Source organism: Rhineura floridana, chromosome 4 (assembly GCF_030035675.1).
Source record: "Rhineura floridana isolate rRhiFlo1 chromosome 4, rRhiFlo1.hap2, whole genome shotgun sequence".
NCBI lineage: Eukaryota > Metazoa > Chordata > Lepidosauria > Squamata > Rhineuridae > Rhineura > Rhineura floridana.
This window is the reverse complement of record NC_084483.1, coordinates 109963341-109979650: the sequence shown is the minus strand read 5'-3', so window position 1 is coordinate 109979650 and position 16310 is coordinate 109963341. Positions and strand designations below refer to the sequence as shown.

At 43.2% G+C, this 16310-nt stretch overlaps 1 protein-coding gene across 4 annotated transcripts in view; it reads right to left on the bottom strand.

Moving 5' to 3' along the window:
* Positions 1-2167: 2167 nt before the first annotated feature.
* VTA1 (vesicle trafficking 1) overlaps positions 2168-16310 on the bottom strand; it is a 64386-nt gene continuing 50243 nt past the window's right edge. For all 4 annotated transcript variants that reach the window (XM_061624012.1, XM_061624013.1, XM_061624015.1 and 1 more), the window contains 2 exons: positions 9638-9718; positions 2168-3185 (listed from right to left, as the gene is read on the bottom strand). In XM_061624012.1, the coding sequence (XP_061479996.1) occupies positions 3040-3185; positions 9638-9718 (227 nt within the window). In that variant the 3' untranslated portion in view covers positions 2168-3039. The remainder of the gene's footprint in view (positions 3186-9637; positions 9719-16310) is intronic.

Here is a 16310-nt window from a genome sequence, read left to right as displayed (position 1 = left end):
ACTTGAGCCCATTATTCCGTGTCTTGCACTCTGGGGCGATCGAGAAGAGATCCCGGCCCTCCTGTATGTGGCAACTTTTCATGTACTTGAAGAGTGCTATCATGTCTCCCCTCAGTCTTCTCTTTCCCAGGCTAAACATGCCCAGTTCTGTCAGTCTGTTGCCAGTCCCCTGAACATCCTTGTTGCCCTCCTCTGAACCTGTTCCAGTTTGTCTGCATCCTTCTTGAAGTGTGGAGACCAGAACTGGACACGGTACTCAAGATGAGGCCTAACCAGTGCTAAATAGAGGGGAATGCTTCACACAATTTGGAAACTATACTTCTGTTAATGCAGCCTAAAATAGCATTTGCTATGTTGTATTGCCAACATGACACTCTGCTGCTGAAATAATTGCACTTGCTGCCCATTTGCTACCAGGCGAAGTTCAAGGTTCTAGTCTTGGTGTATAAAGCCCTATACAGCGTGGGACCAGGATACCTGAAAAACCGTCTTATATCTTATATACCCAGTCAATCACTGCACTCTGCAGGCGAAGGCCTCCTGCAGATACCATCTTGTTCCACACAACATAGAAAACAGATCTTTAGTGGGCGGCACCCACCCTGTGGAATTCCCTCTCCTTAAATATTAGACAGGCAGCCATCTCTGTTATCCTTTCAGTACCTATTGAAGATCTTCCTCTTTCAACAAGCCTTTTGAGACCTTATCCCAGTCTGCATCTGTGTTGGAATTGCTTTTTAATGTTTTTAAATCTTTTTTAAAAAACAATGTTTTTATTTTTAAAGATGTCTTGCTTTTTAAAAAATATTTTAAAGATGTTTTGTTTTAATGTATTTTAAAGTCTTTTTTATGTTCTAAAGTGTTTTTAATGCTTTTGTTTGCTGCCCTGAGCTCCTGCTGGAAGGGCGGAATATAAATCAAATAAATATCATCAACTTGGATGCTACAGATTTTGCTGTTCAGACAAGGGACCTGCTCAGAGCATTGTTTAGTCCAGTTTGAGAGGATCAGTTTCAGTTGTTGCAGACATAGAACCTGTAGGAGTGGAGTGGACAGCTGAGGGGGACCCTGCCAGTTTTCTAGAATCTATGAGCAACTTTCAACATCACTGGATATGTCATCTGCACCTTGGGAATTACGGGTATGCTATGAGTTCCTGCAGGGCTTCATTCCATCTCTCATGCTCTTTAACATCTACTTGAATCTTTTGAGGAAGGTTACCTGAAGCCTTAGAGCAGGGTGTCATCAATAGGCTTATAACACCCACCTCTCTCCCCTATACATCTTGTTCAGGTGAGGTGATGGAAGTGCTAAATTGATGTTCAGTTCAATTCAATTCAATTCAAATTCCAATTGATGTTTGTGTCAATAATAGACCAGAGGAGAATGCATACACATAAGCTCAATCCTATCCAGATGGAGATATTGTTGGTATCTCATTTGTCTGTCAGGGAACCTGTTCTAGATGGGATTGCATTCTAGGTGGTGTGTTTCTTGATCTAAGTGGCTTCTGTAACATAGACTGCTTCAGCTGAGGCCGATACATCAGCACGTAGCCATTTTGGACAGTGATAGCCCTCCCACAGTGATCTATGCTAGGATACATTCCAGGTTAGACTACAGCAATCAATGTATCATACATGAAGTTTCCTTTGAAGACTGCTGAGTACAAAATTCAGTTGTTTCTTCTGTCAAGTTACTATGGGTCCAATTGCTGGGTACATATGTTGTCTGCTCTTTCCATTGGGTACTCCACTTTCAAGCGTAATTCAATGTGTTGGTGCTTGAAATAAAGCTCTACAGGACTTGGGGCCTGGATATCTGAAGAAACATCTGCAGACATAACCATCTGCCTATACACGGAGATCTTCAGAGGCCATTCCTGGCTGTCCTTGCCAACTGAGGCAAGGCTTGTGACAACTGGGGAAAGGGACATTCTTGATTGTGGCACCCCACCTGTGCAGTTGTTTCCCAAGGGAGGCTTGCCTATTTATTTCTGGCAAAAGGCAAAAACATTTTGTGTTTTCAGGCTTTTAACATCCAGTGAATTTTAATACTAGCAGTTATCAACAAAATTTGAGTGCATTTGATACTAAAATGTTTTTATTCATAGTTAAAGACGCATAGATGCCTGTTAACATTATATAAATAATTCAATACCACATGATGGGGTGCAAGATGCTTTAATGGAGTCTACAATCCAGTATTAGTGGAAAACAAACTTATGTAGCTATTTTACTATCTGGCAATAGATGCAAATAAACATATCCTGAAACCCCAAAAACACCTAGCCCAAATATTTCATTATAGTTATGGCCTCTTTCTAAGGTTTAGAACTAAACACAAATGTTCTCAAAGTTTAGGATATCTGGGGCTGGCCTTCAGATTTCAGATGCACCTTCCTTTTATATGCAAAAAGCCCCAGAAACAAAACAGATCATAGAGATTTGATGAGTACTGCAATTAGGAACTATTAAGATGGTTTGCCTGAAATATCTTTAACGCTTCCAATCTTTCTAGCTTGATTTGAGTGCTCCTAAGCCGGGGGGGGGGGGGAGCCTTGTTCTGCCTCTTTTTGGCATATCACAATCTGATGGTGTACTGCACTCTTTCCGCAATCATCACTTGAACTTTTAAACCCTACTGTATTTCCAAATAAGTTTGATACTCCCGACAAATGCACAATCTAACAGACTCCCTACCCCCCATTTAAAAAAAAATAAAATTAAATGTATTTTTAATAAGTAGTACAAATGTTGGGGCATTCTGCAACACTGGACTAGAAGTGCCTACAATGTGGCATCTTGAGTTCAAACCACTATCCCCAGATGGTTCTTGTTTCTCTGCCAAGAAATGAAGACAGGCTGTAGTTCCAGACTAGACTACAGAAAGAATTCGATAACAGAGACACAGATTTTGTTTTCTTGTCAAAGAAATCAAAAGCTTTTGTGCAACTGTGTTTGCCTGACAGGTTGAAGGCAGGACTAATGGACTGTTAAGTTCTTGAAGTGTAAGCCATGAATCCAGTGGACAAAGGCATCATTCTCTTCCTGTAGTCAGTAACTTGAGGGCTTTCTGTAGATTCTGCACAGCAGTGTTCACATCTTCATACTGCAAAGCACTGCCAGCATATTTGCAATATTTCTGGGCCTTGGCAAAATCTTCGGGGCTCAAACGAATTTCCCCTGTGAAAATAAAGATAGAGATTCAGGGCCATTACATTATGCACACATTTACTTAACCAGCTGAAATCCTTTGGTAATATCAATGGTGAATACTAAAGTTGTCGGATACCCTTTATGAGTAAGCCAATACTTTGAGAGAGATTTGCCCTTTATCTGAAGCCACTAAGGAAAGCTTTTAAAAAACCCAGTCAGTTAAGAGTAATCATGTTACCATCTACACAAAAACAAGGACAATACCTCATGCGTTAACCTTACATTTCCTTCCCCCCGCCTCCAGCCTGGAACACAACTGAGGCCATTCATGCTGCCTTTGTATAATTTGTCTAGATTTGGGAACATCCCCTGTTACAAGATACACCATTCCCTGATGCAAGATATGCACACCACCACATTTCTTCCGTCAGGTGAAAGAGAGCCAAACAAGCACAGAATATTAATGCATTAGCAACTGAATATAAAATGAAATATTTTTACCTATTTGTATTAAAAGGAAAATGTGAGGTATGTGCTCACTTGTAATAAAACTATACAAGAAGAACAGCCCTCTGGAGTTAGAGCAAACATTAAAATTTGATTTTGTAGATGTCTCAATAAGGTACACTACAGCACAGAAGATTAAGTGGAAAGGTACAATAAATCTTTCTGCTTATTTTGTCACAATGGTTTTTAGCCATTTAACTTCTTTAACTTATAGTAGCACCACTGAAATTAATGCACCTATGTTAGTCATGTCTATTAACTTCAATGGATCTACTCTGAATAGGATTAGCACTGAATATCACCCGTTGTTTGTTTCATCATTGTGTAAGTGGCCCTGAGTTAATGCTTGCCTGAAGAAAGGTGGTGTAGTAAGTGGTTAGTGGAAATAAACAAGGTTGTATTAATTGGTGAAAATACATCCTGTCTTCTGATGGCAAGTCCCCTACCTTAACCATTAGTTAAGAGACAGGTTCACATCTATGGAAGCCTAACCTAACACCAGTGAAAGTTATAATTCATTACAATTTCTAGGTTACTTCCATTGTTGCACAATTAACAGTCACGTATTTTTGATTCATTAAATCATCATTTTTTGTTCTGAATATTAACAGATTGGATCCAAAAATTTCCTTCCATGAATGAAAGAACTCACCCTCTGATGGAAGACCTCTTTCTGTACCTTCTTATTAAAAGAAGATTAAACAAATTCATGGAGGATAAGGCTGTCAATGGCTACTAGCAGTGATGGCTATGCTCCGCGTCCATAGTCAGAGGCGGTATGCTTCTGAATACCAGTTGCTAGAAACCGCAGGAGAGGAGAGTGGTCTTGCACTCAAGTCCTGCTTGAAAGCTTCCCATGGGCAACTAGTTGGCCACTGTGAGAACAGGATGCTGGACTAGATGGGCCACTGGCCTGATCCAGCAGGCTCTTGTTCCTTCTGTTGGAATCCTAGGATCCTCTAACTCAACTATCAGACAATATTTCACCAGTCACTTAACCAAATCATTTTTTTTTAAAGCCAGCTTTACTTAGAAAAAGCAAGATACATGCTCTTTTTATTATTGAGCATACACTCCACATTCTAAAGAAAATTAAGTGTTTACTGTCCCATTAATTTTGATAGCAATCTAGCATGCCTTTGCCTACTGCACACATAACCTAGTCTATTAAAATGTTAAACACTGCACCAATTCTTGTGTAAAATAAAATATACTCCATCACTGTCAAATACACCAATTTGAATACTGAATCCACAAAGCTAATATTACTTCCTTAATTAAAATATTAAAACAGTTACAATGATGATATGCAGCGTAACATGCATAACCTTATGACTGCACAATTCCACCTTTAACTTTTAACGTTTGGTCAATGGTGACCTCCCCTCCTTTTAAAAACACAGAAAGAACAAATTACCCCAAAGACTGTCTTGAGGACATTTTGTTTTTTCATGTATTATGATGCCAAAAGCAACTTGAAAATCATTCTTTTAGAAACAGCCAAGGCATCAGTCCAGTATTCAATTGATATTCTGGAACAAAGCCTAAATTAAGCAATCTAATCTTATTTTTACAGTACCTACTCTATTACATGTTCTGTTGGCAACAGGCCTTATTTATTATTATTGAGGCCTACTTCAGATACCATTATAACATTTCAGAAAAGGGATTACAATGTTTGTAAATGAAAGGAAGAAAAAAACTGGAGTTATTTAAAAAAAGAAACATTTAGAAATAGAAAGTTACTTTACATACTAGATGCTTTTAAATTTGTATCATTTGAAAGGACATTTTGAAACACCAAAAATATTGACACATGGGTGAAGCTGTGCCTTATGCAGCTTGCAAGAAGCCAGACTCTTTGCACATCCAAGGATAATATTGGTATAGTAGTTATATTCATTGACAGTTCCACCAACTATGAATCTTTCTGTTAGGCAGTTAAAAACCAGATATGGAAACTGAAAAAACATTTAGATCAGGGTTATAGACATTAGGCTAAAAAGGAAGGAAAGTTTTTAAAATTAGAATTTTGTAATCTATTGTATCTATTTAAAAACTTCATCTATTTAAAAACTGGCTCCATAATTGCTCCTCTGAGATTACAGAATTTACTTGGAAATCACACTTCATTTCAGAACAATAGCTGTATTTATCTGTGGTTGCAAAAACAGTCCTGTGGTACCTTCACAATTTTTTTAAAAAAAATTGTTTAAAAACTATTCTTGTGTTGATAGCTTTTGAAGAATACAACTTATGCCATCTGAACCATTAAGGGAACTGTGCACATAACCTCAAGTGCTGGATACACAAATCCAGAGCAATAACTTCTATGCAGTACCTTCTTGGAAATGCAGTTCCTGATTTTCCAGAGATGCACAACGTATGTATTCATTTACATCTATGCCTGTGACCTTCAATCCTCTAAACTCCATCATCCTCAGATCTCTTACTTCCTCATGTGACTCTGTCCTTTCTCCTTTGCTACCTCTTATGCTTGGAACTGTATCCCAGAACACTTGTGTGATGCTGTGTTGTTTCAAATCCTCCCTCAAACCCCATCTTTGCAGTCTAGCCTTTAGCACAACCCTCTCGTCACGGTACTCTATTGTAACTAAGCCTAAGTACATGTAACTGAAATAACACATTCTTTTCCTGTTTACCCCTGCCTTTATTTTCCTCCTTTTCCGCTTCTCTGTATTGAACAACAGGTTGTATACTTAATGGGCAGGGACATGTCCTTTGTGCTATGTAAAAGCACCATACATATTGATAGTGTAATAATACTAATGAATAATTACTACTTACTGCAATTAATAATAATTCCACTTATTGTACAAAAGACACAAGGGCATTTTGTTGAAGGTGATTTGCATAATGAGATAGAAAAACTGGTTCCTAATGATGAATTGAAGATTATGGAATGAGATTCATTTTGTAGAAGTCATCATATACTGTGTGCATACAAAATTAAAGTACAAGAGATTGCATGGTAATTACAAAAACATATGCAGCAGTAGTTTTTGTACAGGTAGACAGCCCCAGGCTCCCAAGTCGTATCTGACTGTCAAGGCAATTTTTCTGTCAGCACATTACTGCTGAGCAGAGTCTGACATCTGACCCACAGAATGGTCCTAACTTGCTGACCACTACTCAAACAGAAAAATAATGACAACACAGTATCAATATTTTGATTCTGGTTAATAATGTGATAGAAAAGGCACATTAAACATTTAATATGAACTAGTAGCCAGGGCCAAGAAGATGCCAGCATGGTTAACGAGCAAAGGCAAGGAAGCTCTTAGAGGCAAAAAGTCTTCCTTCAGAAAATGGAAGTCTTGTCCGAATGAAGAAAATAAAAAAGAACACAAACTCTGGCAAAAGAAATGCAAGAAGACAATAAGGGATGCTAAAAAAGAATTTGAGGAGCACATTGCTAAGAACATAAAAACCAACAACAAAAAATTCTATAAATACATTCAAAGCAGGAGACCATCTAGGGAGGTGATTGGACCCTTGGATGATAAGGGAGTCAAAGGTGTACTAAAGAACAATAAGGAGATTGCAGAGAAGCTAAATGAATTCTTTGCATCTGTCTTCACAGTGGAAGATATAGGGCAGATCCCTGAACCTGAACTAACATTTGCAGGAAGGGATTCTGAGGAACTGAGACAAATAGTGGTAACGAGAGAGGAAGTTCTAGGCTTAATGGACAATATAAAAACTAACAAATCACCAGGCCCGGATGGCATCCACCCGAGAGTTCTCAAAGAACTCAAATATGAAATTGCTGATCTGCTAACTAAAATATGTAACTTGTCCCTCGGGTCCTCCTCTGTGCCTGAGGACTGGAAAGTGGCAAATGTAACACCAATCTTCAAAAAGGGATCCAGAGGAGATCCCGGAAATTACAGGCCAGTTAGCTTAACTTCTGTCCCTGGAAAACTGGTAGAAAGTATTATTAAAGCTAGATTAACTAAGCACATAGAAGAACAAGCCTTGCTGAAGCAGAGCCAGCATGGCTTCTGCAAGGGGAAGTCCTGTCTCAGTAACCTATTAGAATTCTTTGAGAGTGTCAACAAGCATATAGATAGAGGTGATCCAGTGGACATAGTGTACTTAGACTTTCAAAAAGCGTTTGACAAGGTACCTCACCAAAGACTTCTGAGGAAGCTTAGCAGTCATGGAATAAGAGGAGAGATCCTCTTGTGGATAAGGAATTGGTTAAGAAGCAGAAAGCAGAGAGTAGGAATCAACGGACAGTTCTCCCAATGGAGGGCTGTAGAAAGTGGAGTCCCTCAAGGATCGGTATTGGGACCTGTACTTTTCAACTTGTTCATTAATGACCTAGAATTAGGAGTGAGCAGTGAAGTGGCCAAGTTTGCTGACGACACTAAATTGTTCAGGGTTGTTAAAACAAAAAGGGATTGCGAAGAGCTCAAAAAGATCTCTCCAAACTGAGTGAATGGGCGGAAAAATGGCAAATGCAATTCAATATAAACAAGTGTAAAATTATGCATATTGGAGCAAAAAATCTTAATTTCACATATACGCTCATGGAGTCTGAACTGGCAGTGACAGACCAGGAGAGAGACCTTGGGGTTGTAGTGGACAGCACGATGAAAATGTCGACCCAGTGTGCGGCAGCTGTGAAAAAGGCAAATTCCATGCTAGCGATAATTAGGAAAGGTATTGAAAATAAAACAGCCGATATCATCATGCCGTTGTATAAATCTATGGTGCGGCCACATTTGGAATACTGTGTACAGTTCTGGTCGCCTCATCTCAAAAAGGATATTATAGAGTTGGAAAAGGTTCAGAAGAGGGCAACCAGAATGATCAAGGGGATGGGCCGACTCCTTTACGAGGAAAGGTTGCAGCATTTGGGGCTTTTTAGTTTAGAGAAAAGGCGGGTCAGAGGAGACATGATAGAAGTGTATAAAATTATGCATGGCATTGAGAAAGTGGATAGAGAAAAGTTCTTCTCCCTCTCTCATAATACTAGAACTCGTTGACATTCAAAGAAGCTGAATGTTGGAAGATTCAGGACAGACAAAAGGGAGTACTTCTTTACTCAGCGCATAGTTAAACTATGGAATTTGCTCCCACAAGATGCAGTAATGGCCACCAGCTTGGATGGCTTTAAAAGAAGATTAGACAAATTCATGGAGGACAGGGCTATCAATGGCTACTAGCCATGATGGCTGTGCTCTGCCACCCTAGTCAGAGGCAGCATGCTTCTGAAAACCAGTTGCCGGAAGCCTTGGGAGGGGAGAGTGTTCTTGCACTCAGGTCCTGCTTGCGGGCTTCCCCCAGGCACCTGGTTGGCCACTGTGAGAACAGGATGCTGGACTAGATGGGCCACTGGCCTGATCCAGCAGGCTCTTCTTATGTTCAATAGGCCAAATCTGATGCATGTACGGACAGCCGTTTCTCTATTCTTTTCTAGTAGTTAAAGGAAGATTTTTAGCCTCAGCCAACTTTTCAAAGGTGGCTCCCTTTATCCCTTCCACATTTCATAGTCTACAGAGCGCAGACATTCTTTCTGAGAATGTATTTGAAAACTTACTCCTTAGCTATAAAATTATGGAAGATCCAACACCTATGGGAGTGGTGGTGGCTAGATATCTAAAAAATGTTTATTTGGTTTCAAGTATTATTGTTTCTGCAAGGCCACTTTCATAGCACATTACCTCTTTAGGCACAACCAGGAATGTCTAGACCAAAGAGTATTTTCAGTCATGTTGGCAACACTTTTACAACCTTACAAACATAACTTGAATTACTGTCTCTTAAAACAATGGTTATAATCCTATGCACTCTTCGGTATAATCCTATGCACTCTATAAACTCAGCAAGACTTGCTTTCAAGTAAATATATATGCATCTAGCTCTATATTAGAGGTTCTTTTTTAATGCACTGCAGCCAATACTGTTTTGAATAATGCGTATCACGCAGAAAAAAACCTTACCGGTAGGTTGGACATTATAAAAAGAAGGATCTACTATTGGAACATTCTGAGGAGTGGGTTGAATTGTACTGCTTGTTACACCTGTGAGTAACAAAAAGAGAGATTTGTATATTTATAATTATACCTTCATTTGCAAATTCTGTCTTCCAGCCTAACCTGCCTCCCAGGGTTGCTGTGAAGATTTCTTTCAAACAATTTCAGTACAATAGCCCACTGCAGATGCATCAGAGAAGACAAATGTTAAGACAACACATACAAACAACACATAGGAGGTGCATACCACATTGTATGGAGAACAAAACTGGAAATTTTACTTACTGTGAATTTCTATTTGTGGATAGGGCTGGAGGACATTCCTGATTAGGGATGGCCCCTCCTACTGGCCATGACAGATCGTCACCTTATAGTGGTGAGTGGGCTTGCATGTTCCAATGAACCCTGTGAGCGATGCCGTCGAGCGTCATGTACTCCCAGAAGGGTCACCCATGGCGGTAAGGTCAAGGGAGAGGAACCAGACAAAGAATGATCCAAGAAAGTCCTCAACGGCAGAACAGGCGGAGGATAACAATGCATATGTTACAACGGCTGTGAAGGCGGATGAAGGCTGCAGCAGATAAAGGACTTCCAATTGTCATGGTACCCATGCCATTGGATCAAAGCCTTTTTCTGTCAAGATTGTGTGTTGATCGTGGTGCACCCATCTCCCCACATAAAACAAATTCAGGCAAAGGTGTCTTCCATAACAAAAGTCCCATGGCGATTGGCAAATGGCGACGGGGGCAGGACTGTGAAATTCAGAAGCCCTAGTCATGGTCTGGTACATCGGCGGTGGATACAGATTCAGACAGATCCATTGTTAAAGACTATATTTTGGAAGACAATCTTACTCGGTCATGAGTGATCACCAAGAATAAGAAACTTCTTTGTCTCCTCTCCAGGAGGAGAAATCATCCCGCTCTCCAGACCGAGCTGACAGAGCAAGAACTCCTTGACCCCATCAATGCTAACCATGCAGATGTTTATTAAACAGACACCTGTACAAAGTAGTAACTAGGAAAAGGTAATAACCAGAGACAAAACACAACTGGAGAAAAACTTCCCACAAAATGAGATAAACGCAGTACTAGATATCATGTGAAAATGTAAGACGCTAGCAGAATGCTTCAAGCCCCCAACCCCTCACTCCAAAAGGCCGTAGCAGAGGAAGGAGAGGTGGGTGGAATGTCCTTCAGCCCTATCCACAAATAGAAACTCACAGTAAGGAAAATTTCCATTTTTGCTAGATAGGGCTGGAGGATATTCCTGATTAGGGATATAACACAGCAGTATCCACATCCCCAGGGTGAGCTTCCTCTGTGTGAAACTAGTGATTTAGCACCTTCTGGAACACCTTGCTACCAAACACGGCGTCGGCTGGGGAACAGAAATCTATTTTATCATACCTGATGAGGGTGTGTGGAGAGGCCCACATGTCCCCCAACAGATGTCCATGCTTGGGAAACTGCCCTTGCATGATGCGGAGGCAGCCGCCCCTCTAACAGAATGTGCCCTCTAACAGAATGTGCTGCAGGGTCCTTACCCAATGCCTCTTAGGCTGGAGCTATGGCTGCCCTGAACCAGCGAGAGATGGAAGAGGTATACACCTTCTTTCCCTTAGAGTTCCCCAGGAAAGACACAAATGATGATTCGGGATGTCTAAACTCCAGTGTGCAGCACCCCTAATGTCCAGAGAGCTTAGGCTATGGGGAGGTATACAAATGCAATAAATAAAGAAACAATGTCCAACAGGTGCCACCTACGCACCTGAGTGCAGGAAGGAGATGGTCAGAAAAAATGGTAAGTCCACCTCCTGAGACCTATAAAAAACTGATGTGGTGGCCACCAAAATACTGTTGTATAAGACAAGGTGTTCAGAAGGCAGGTGGCCATAGGGTCTAAGAGTGAGCCTGCTAATGCCAACAACATCCAGTTTAGGTTCCAGGTTGAAAACCTGTGAACTGTCTGTGGAGAAACGAGAATCACCCCTTTACGGAAAGGCTCAGAGCAAGCGGTTTCAAGACAACAGGGAAACCCAAGACTAGAGGACATACTACTGAGGGAAGCCGCCTGGCACCTGAGGATGGCTGCACCGAACCCTTTGTCCAAACCTGAGTGTAAAAAAACCAGAAAGGCCTGAACGCTTCAGGACAATGGATCCACCAAGATTTTTGAGCACCAGCTCAAAAATACCCTCCAGGTGGGAGAGAAACCCCTATTGGTTTACTGTTTACGTGAGGCCAATAATATATCCAGGACTTTCCCCGAAAAAAACCTTGTTCCTCGACCCAATCCACTCAGCCACCAAGCTGTCTATCATACACTCCATTAACTGGAGAGAAACAACTACCACTGTAGCTCCCTCTAAGGCTGCCTTTCCCAATTAGCGGGCCGCCAGGTGTTGTTGGACCACAACTCCCATCAGCCTCAGCCAGCATTGCCAGTGGTCAGGAAAGATGGGAATTGTGGTCCAACAACATCTGGTGGCCCACAAGTTGGGAAAGGCTGCTCTAAGGCATGTCTGGAATGGACGCCTTAATTCTCCCGTGCTGGAATGGGATCTTGGAATGGAAGCAGAAGGTACTGAAAGGACTGGGGGACGAGTGTCAACCATCAGGTTACAGCCCGACACCCTCCTGCGATTAAGTCAGAAACAGCATGCCCAATGAACACTTGTAAAGGTTGTTATTTATATGTCAGAATGGTTTGACCTTATACCAAACTCTGAGGCAAAAGCTTCTGCAGCTAGATGCAGCTTCTCACACTTGTTTGTGCTGGCAGACACTGGCAATGTCACATAGACCTGTACAGCACCAACCATCCCCATAATCAAACTTTGATTAAAGGGACATAAAAGAGTAGTGGGATAGGGGCTGCTTTTCCTCTTGATTAGACAATATAGAAACAAGCATTTTCTGCTCCCTGATTCTATTAAACCAATCCTCAGACAGGGAGAGAGAAGAAATTTATGTTACATTTAACACATAAAAGTAAGTGGACTGCCTTCAAGCCGATTCCAACTTATAGCGAACCCATGAAACCTTTGGTTGCGTTCATAGGGTTTCTGTGGTAAGCGCTACTCGGAGGCAGCCCACCACTGCCCCCCCCAAGGCCAAGAGGCAGTGACTGGCCCAAGGTCACCCCATGATCCCCAAGGCATGTGGGGATGTGAACCATGGGCTCTCGTGTCACAGCCGAACACTCCAGCCTCTGTTCCACACTGGCTATCATTGAAAACATACATTTTAATTAATACTGAACTGCCAAGGCTCAGACAGAAAAACCAGAATAGTCTCTGAGGTTGAAGGGGCCATTATGTGCAGGCAAGTTACACCTATGGTATGGAAACTGAGCTCTTCTGAAGCTGTGTATGCCATAAGCCAGTATACTGAAACCCTGAAAACACAAAGGCAAGTGGAACTTTTTCAATTTCTAGGGATATAGCCTCATGAAACCAGAAAAAGAGACAAGCCCATCTTTCAGTTTCATTCACCGGGACACTTAACCACCATCCTCTTGGGGGGGGGGGGCGCGCTCAGACTTCACAAGGGTTCCTAAGGTCGAAGGGGATTGCCTTCAAGTCGATTCCAACCCATGCCGACCCCATGAGTGAGGCCTCATGGCAAGCGGCACTCAGAGGAGGCCCACCATTGCCTTCCTCTGAGGCTGTCAGGCAGTGACAGGCCCTACACCACACTGGCTCTTCATAAGGTAATTATCTGAATTTATTCCAAACTGTGGCTACTGAGATAAGCCAACTGTTCTTGCAAATACTACCACATGTAAGGGTTGTGGGCCTTTTCCTGGGGGGAGGGGGTGTAATAACCTTTTGAATCATCAAAAAAGGCTTTGGGGCTTTCCATATATATGCTTTCCGGCTGTGGCCCCCTAGAGGAGCCAACAGGCTCCTCTGTTGTTGTCCCGGCAATGTTCCCTGGGCCTACCTTTTCAGGCCTTTAAGAGAGAATCAGCTCTCTAAATGTCTCAGCCCAGATTACTCGTGTCCCTGTCTGTTCTGAGGAGAAAAATCTAACGTTTCCACAGGAACAAACCTGAAATACATAAGATTTCTTCACAGATATTTCACCCCTTATGTTTCTGAGGGAGGAGGGAACAGACATAGCCAACCTGAAGGTTGACTAGGTTCAAGGGAGTCACTTTGTGTAACCCTTCCACATAAAGGGAACACACTAGGTCTTTGGATGACCACCATCTGACATGATCTGTAACCTTTCTCAAGGGAGTACACTACACGTATCCACTGCCCCACACCTTGACCTAGTGGCGTCAGGGCTAGAACACAAGAAAGAGAGAATACCTTGTCACCTAAGTTTAGGCATCCCCAATCCTCCAAAAAATCTTGATAAGCACCTTTTATTCCAGCTGACAACCTCTGGGTAAAGGGGCCTCACATCAACCATCAAGGCAGAAATCAGGGAAAGCTAGGCCAATTCAAAAACATCATGAAGAGAACCCACTCAGCCCTCCAGACAGTACTGAAGGGGCGTGGGGAATTAAACCACCACTGTGGGCTGTTTGGCAGGAGCAGAAGGGAGCATCCTTATTTTATTTTATGCCCTGTGGCCAGGAACTGGAACAAGGGCTTGGGTGCCACAGGCTGTTCCTTAATTTACCGGAAAAACTGCCTGGCCAGAGCCAAGGGTAAAATATCAGGTGTGGAATCCAATTCGTCTCCTGAAAACTTAGAACAGAAGCAGCCTCAGATTTCTGGTTCCACGAGAACTGGGTATAAACTACTGGGACGAACTGCTGGAGGAGCTCCAAGGGTGAGGTCCCACAAAATGGCTGCCAAAGGAAGGTCTGTGGGATTTCCTGCAAATATAACTAGTAGCTCCGAGTAGCCCTGGCTTGTATGCCTCCTTCATGTAGGATATCTCCCCCAAGGGGGAGGCCCCTTAATATCCTGGGAATATATATAACATCTAATCAGGATAGAGACTAGGATCCTTGCTGCAAACACGAAATGCTTCTTTGCCTATTTAGTAGTCAGCTTTGATTTACATGGGAATGCCCATTCTGCGTCCCACACATCATCAACGGCCTGAGGACAATAACCAGCTTTGCACCAGTCGTCGGAAAGCCTTTTTAGCTCCCACTGAATTCGACTGGGCATGGGCATCGCCTCCCCCCTCAGTTTCTGAGAACTGCAGCACTCTGTGCGCCTTCAGAAGAAGGGGTTGAAAAACCTCTAGGGCAAAGAGCCTAGGTTGCACGTGGGTCACCTGTAGATCCTTTCCTGATGACTCCCCCTCTTTCCTGTCAGGTTCAGGGGAATCATCCAAATCAGACAATGCCCCCTGCTGGCCATAGACCTGCTTGGGCAACTGTCCTTGTACCTGCAACCCCTGGACCATAGTGGATGTGGGGTATGCGTGTCTGGGCGTCTGATCAGTCCTGCTGACTCATAGTGCCCTTTACCAGTCCACTGCATCCAGTGAGATCGTTGTCTCCCACCATGGGTGCTGCGTGAACCCCCCCCCCACTGCACAACATGACAGAGAATGGGAGTAGGACACCCAGGATGATGTCAGGGGGTGCACCACCCCAGCTGATGGCTAGAGTAGAATGAGAGGGGGATCTTGTATAGCTGTATCGCTATGGCAAACTGCTATATCTCCTCTCCCTGCTTGAGTCACTAGAGTGACATCTGTGCCTCCGCTTTCCTTTATGGGATCGCCTACTTGAGAGCCTGCCCCGCTTACTTTTAAGGGCATGGTAAATGGGGCCCCTGATTTCAGAGAAGATAAACTCCTTGACCCCAGGCAAGAACTTAAGGAACTGAGAATGGGGTGGTGGTGGAACTTCCATACCTTCAGGAAGAATACTCACCCCCCCCCACTGCCCCCGCTTGAGGTTGGGGAGAGTGCAGGCTAATAGCTTGTTGAGCCTTGGCTGGCAGCTCACAAGAATCCATCACATCTCCCGTGTGGCGGAAGTCTTGGTGGGAGAGTGAGGAAGAGGCAGGCAAAGCCATTAAGTGGCTGCCGCAGCTGTTCTGCACTTAGGAAAAAAGTGCGGGAAACTGCTGCAATGGCAAACCGCCGTAGTGGGCGCCGCTCAATCCCCTGCTGCCGTGCACGATCCGATTTTGGGGTAGATACTCCCAGGCAGCACACCTTGCTGGTTCTTCTCCTCAGAAAGGGGAGGGGGGAGCTGGATCCTGCGATCCTGCTCAGCACGAGTGCGGCAAAAACACGGTTCCAAGGAGCAAGAAGTCAGACTCACTTCAGAGGTGGCTGCCACTGTTGCTGAAGCACTGCGGCTAGCCATGCTCCGTTGCTCTCGTGAATGCCTCCCACGGCACCAAACTGTCCAGCTGGACTGAACGATCCTCCCAAGCCCCCGGACCCATGATGTGAAGGCGGCGGGGGGGGGAGAAAACAGTAAAGGATGGAGACAGAAGAGAGAAATAGCTAACATTAAGGAGAGGAGAACAACAGAAAGCAGAAAGAATAGCAAAAAAACACAAAAAACAGAGGTAAAAGGAAGTTCTGAGCAGAGAGAAGAAAAGACCCAACCTTCACAGGCTGCAGGCAGGGCCGGTCTGGAGAGCGGGTTGACTCCTCCCCCTGGAGAGAAGACTAAGAAGTTTCTAGACCCTGCCTGTCACGACCAG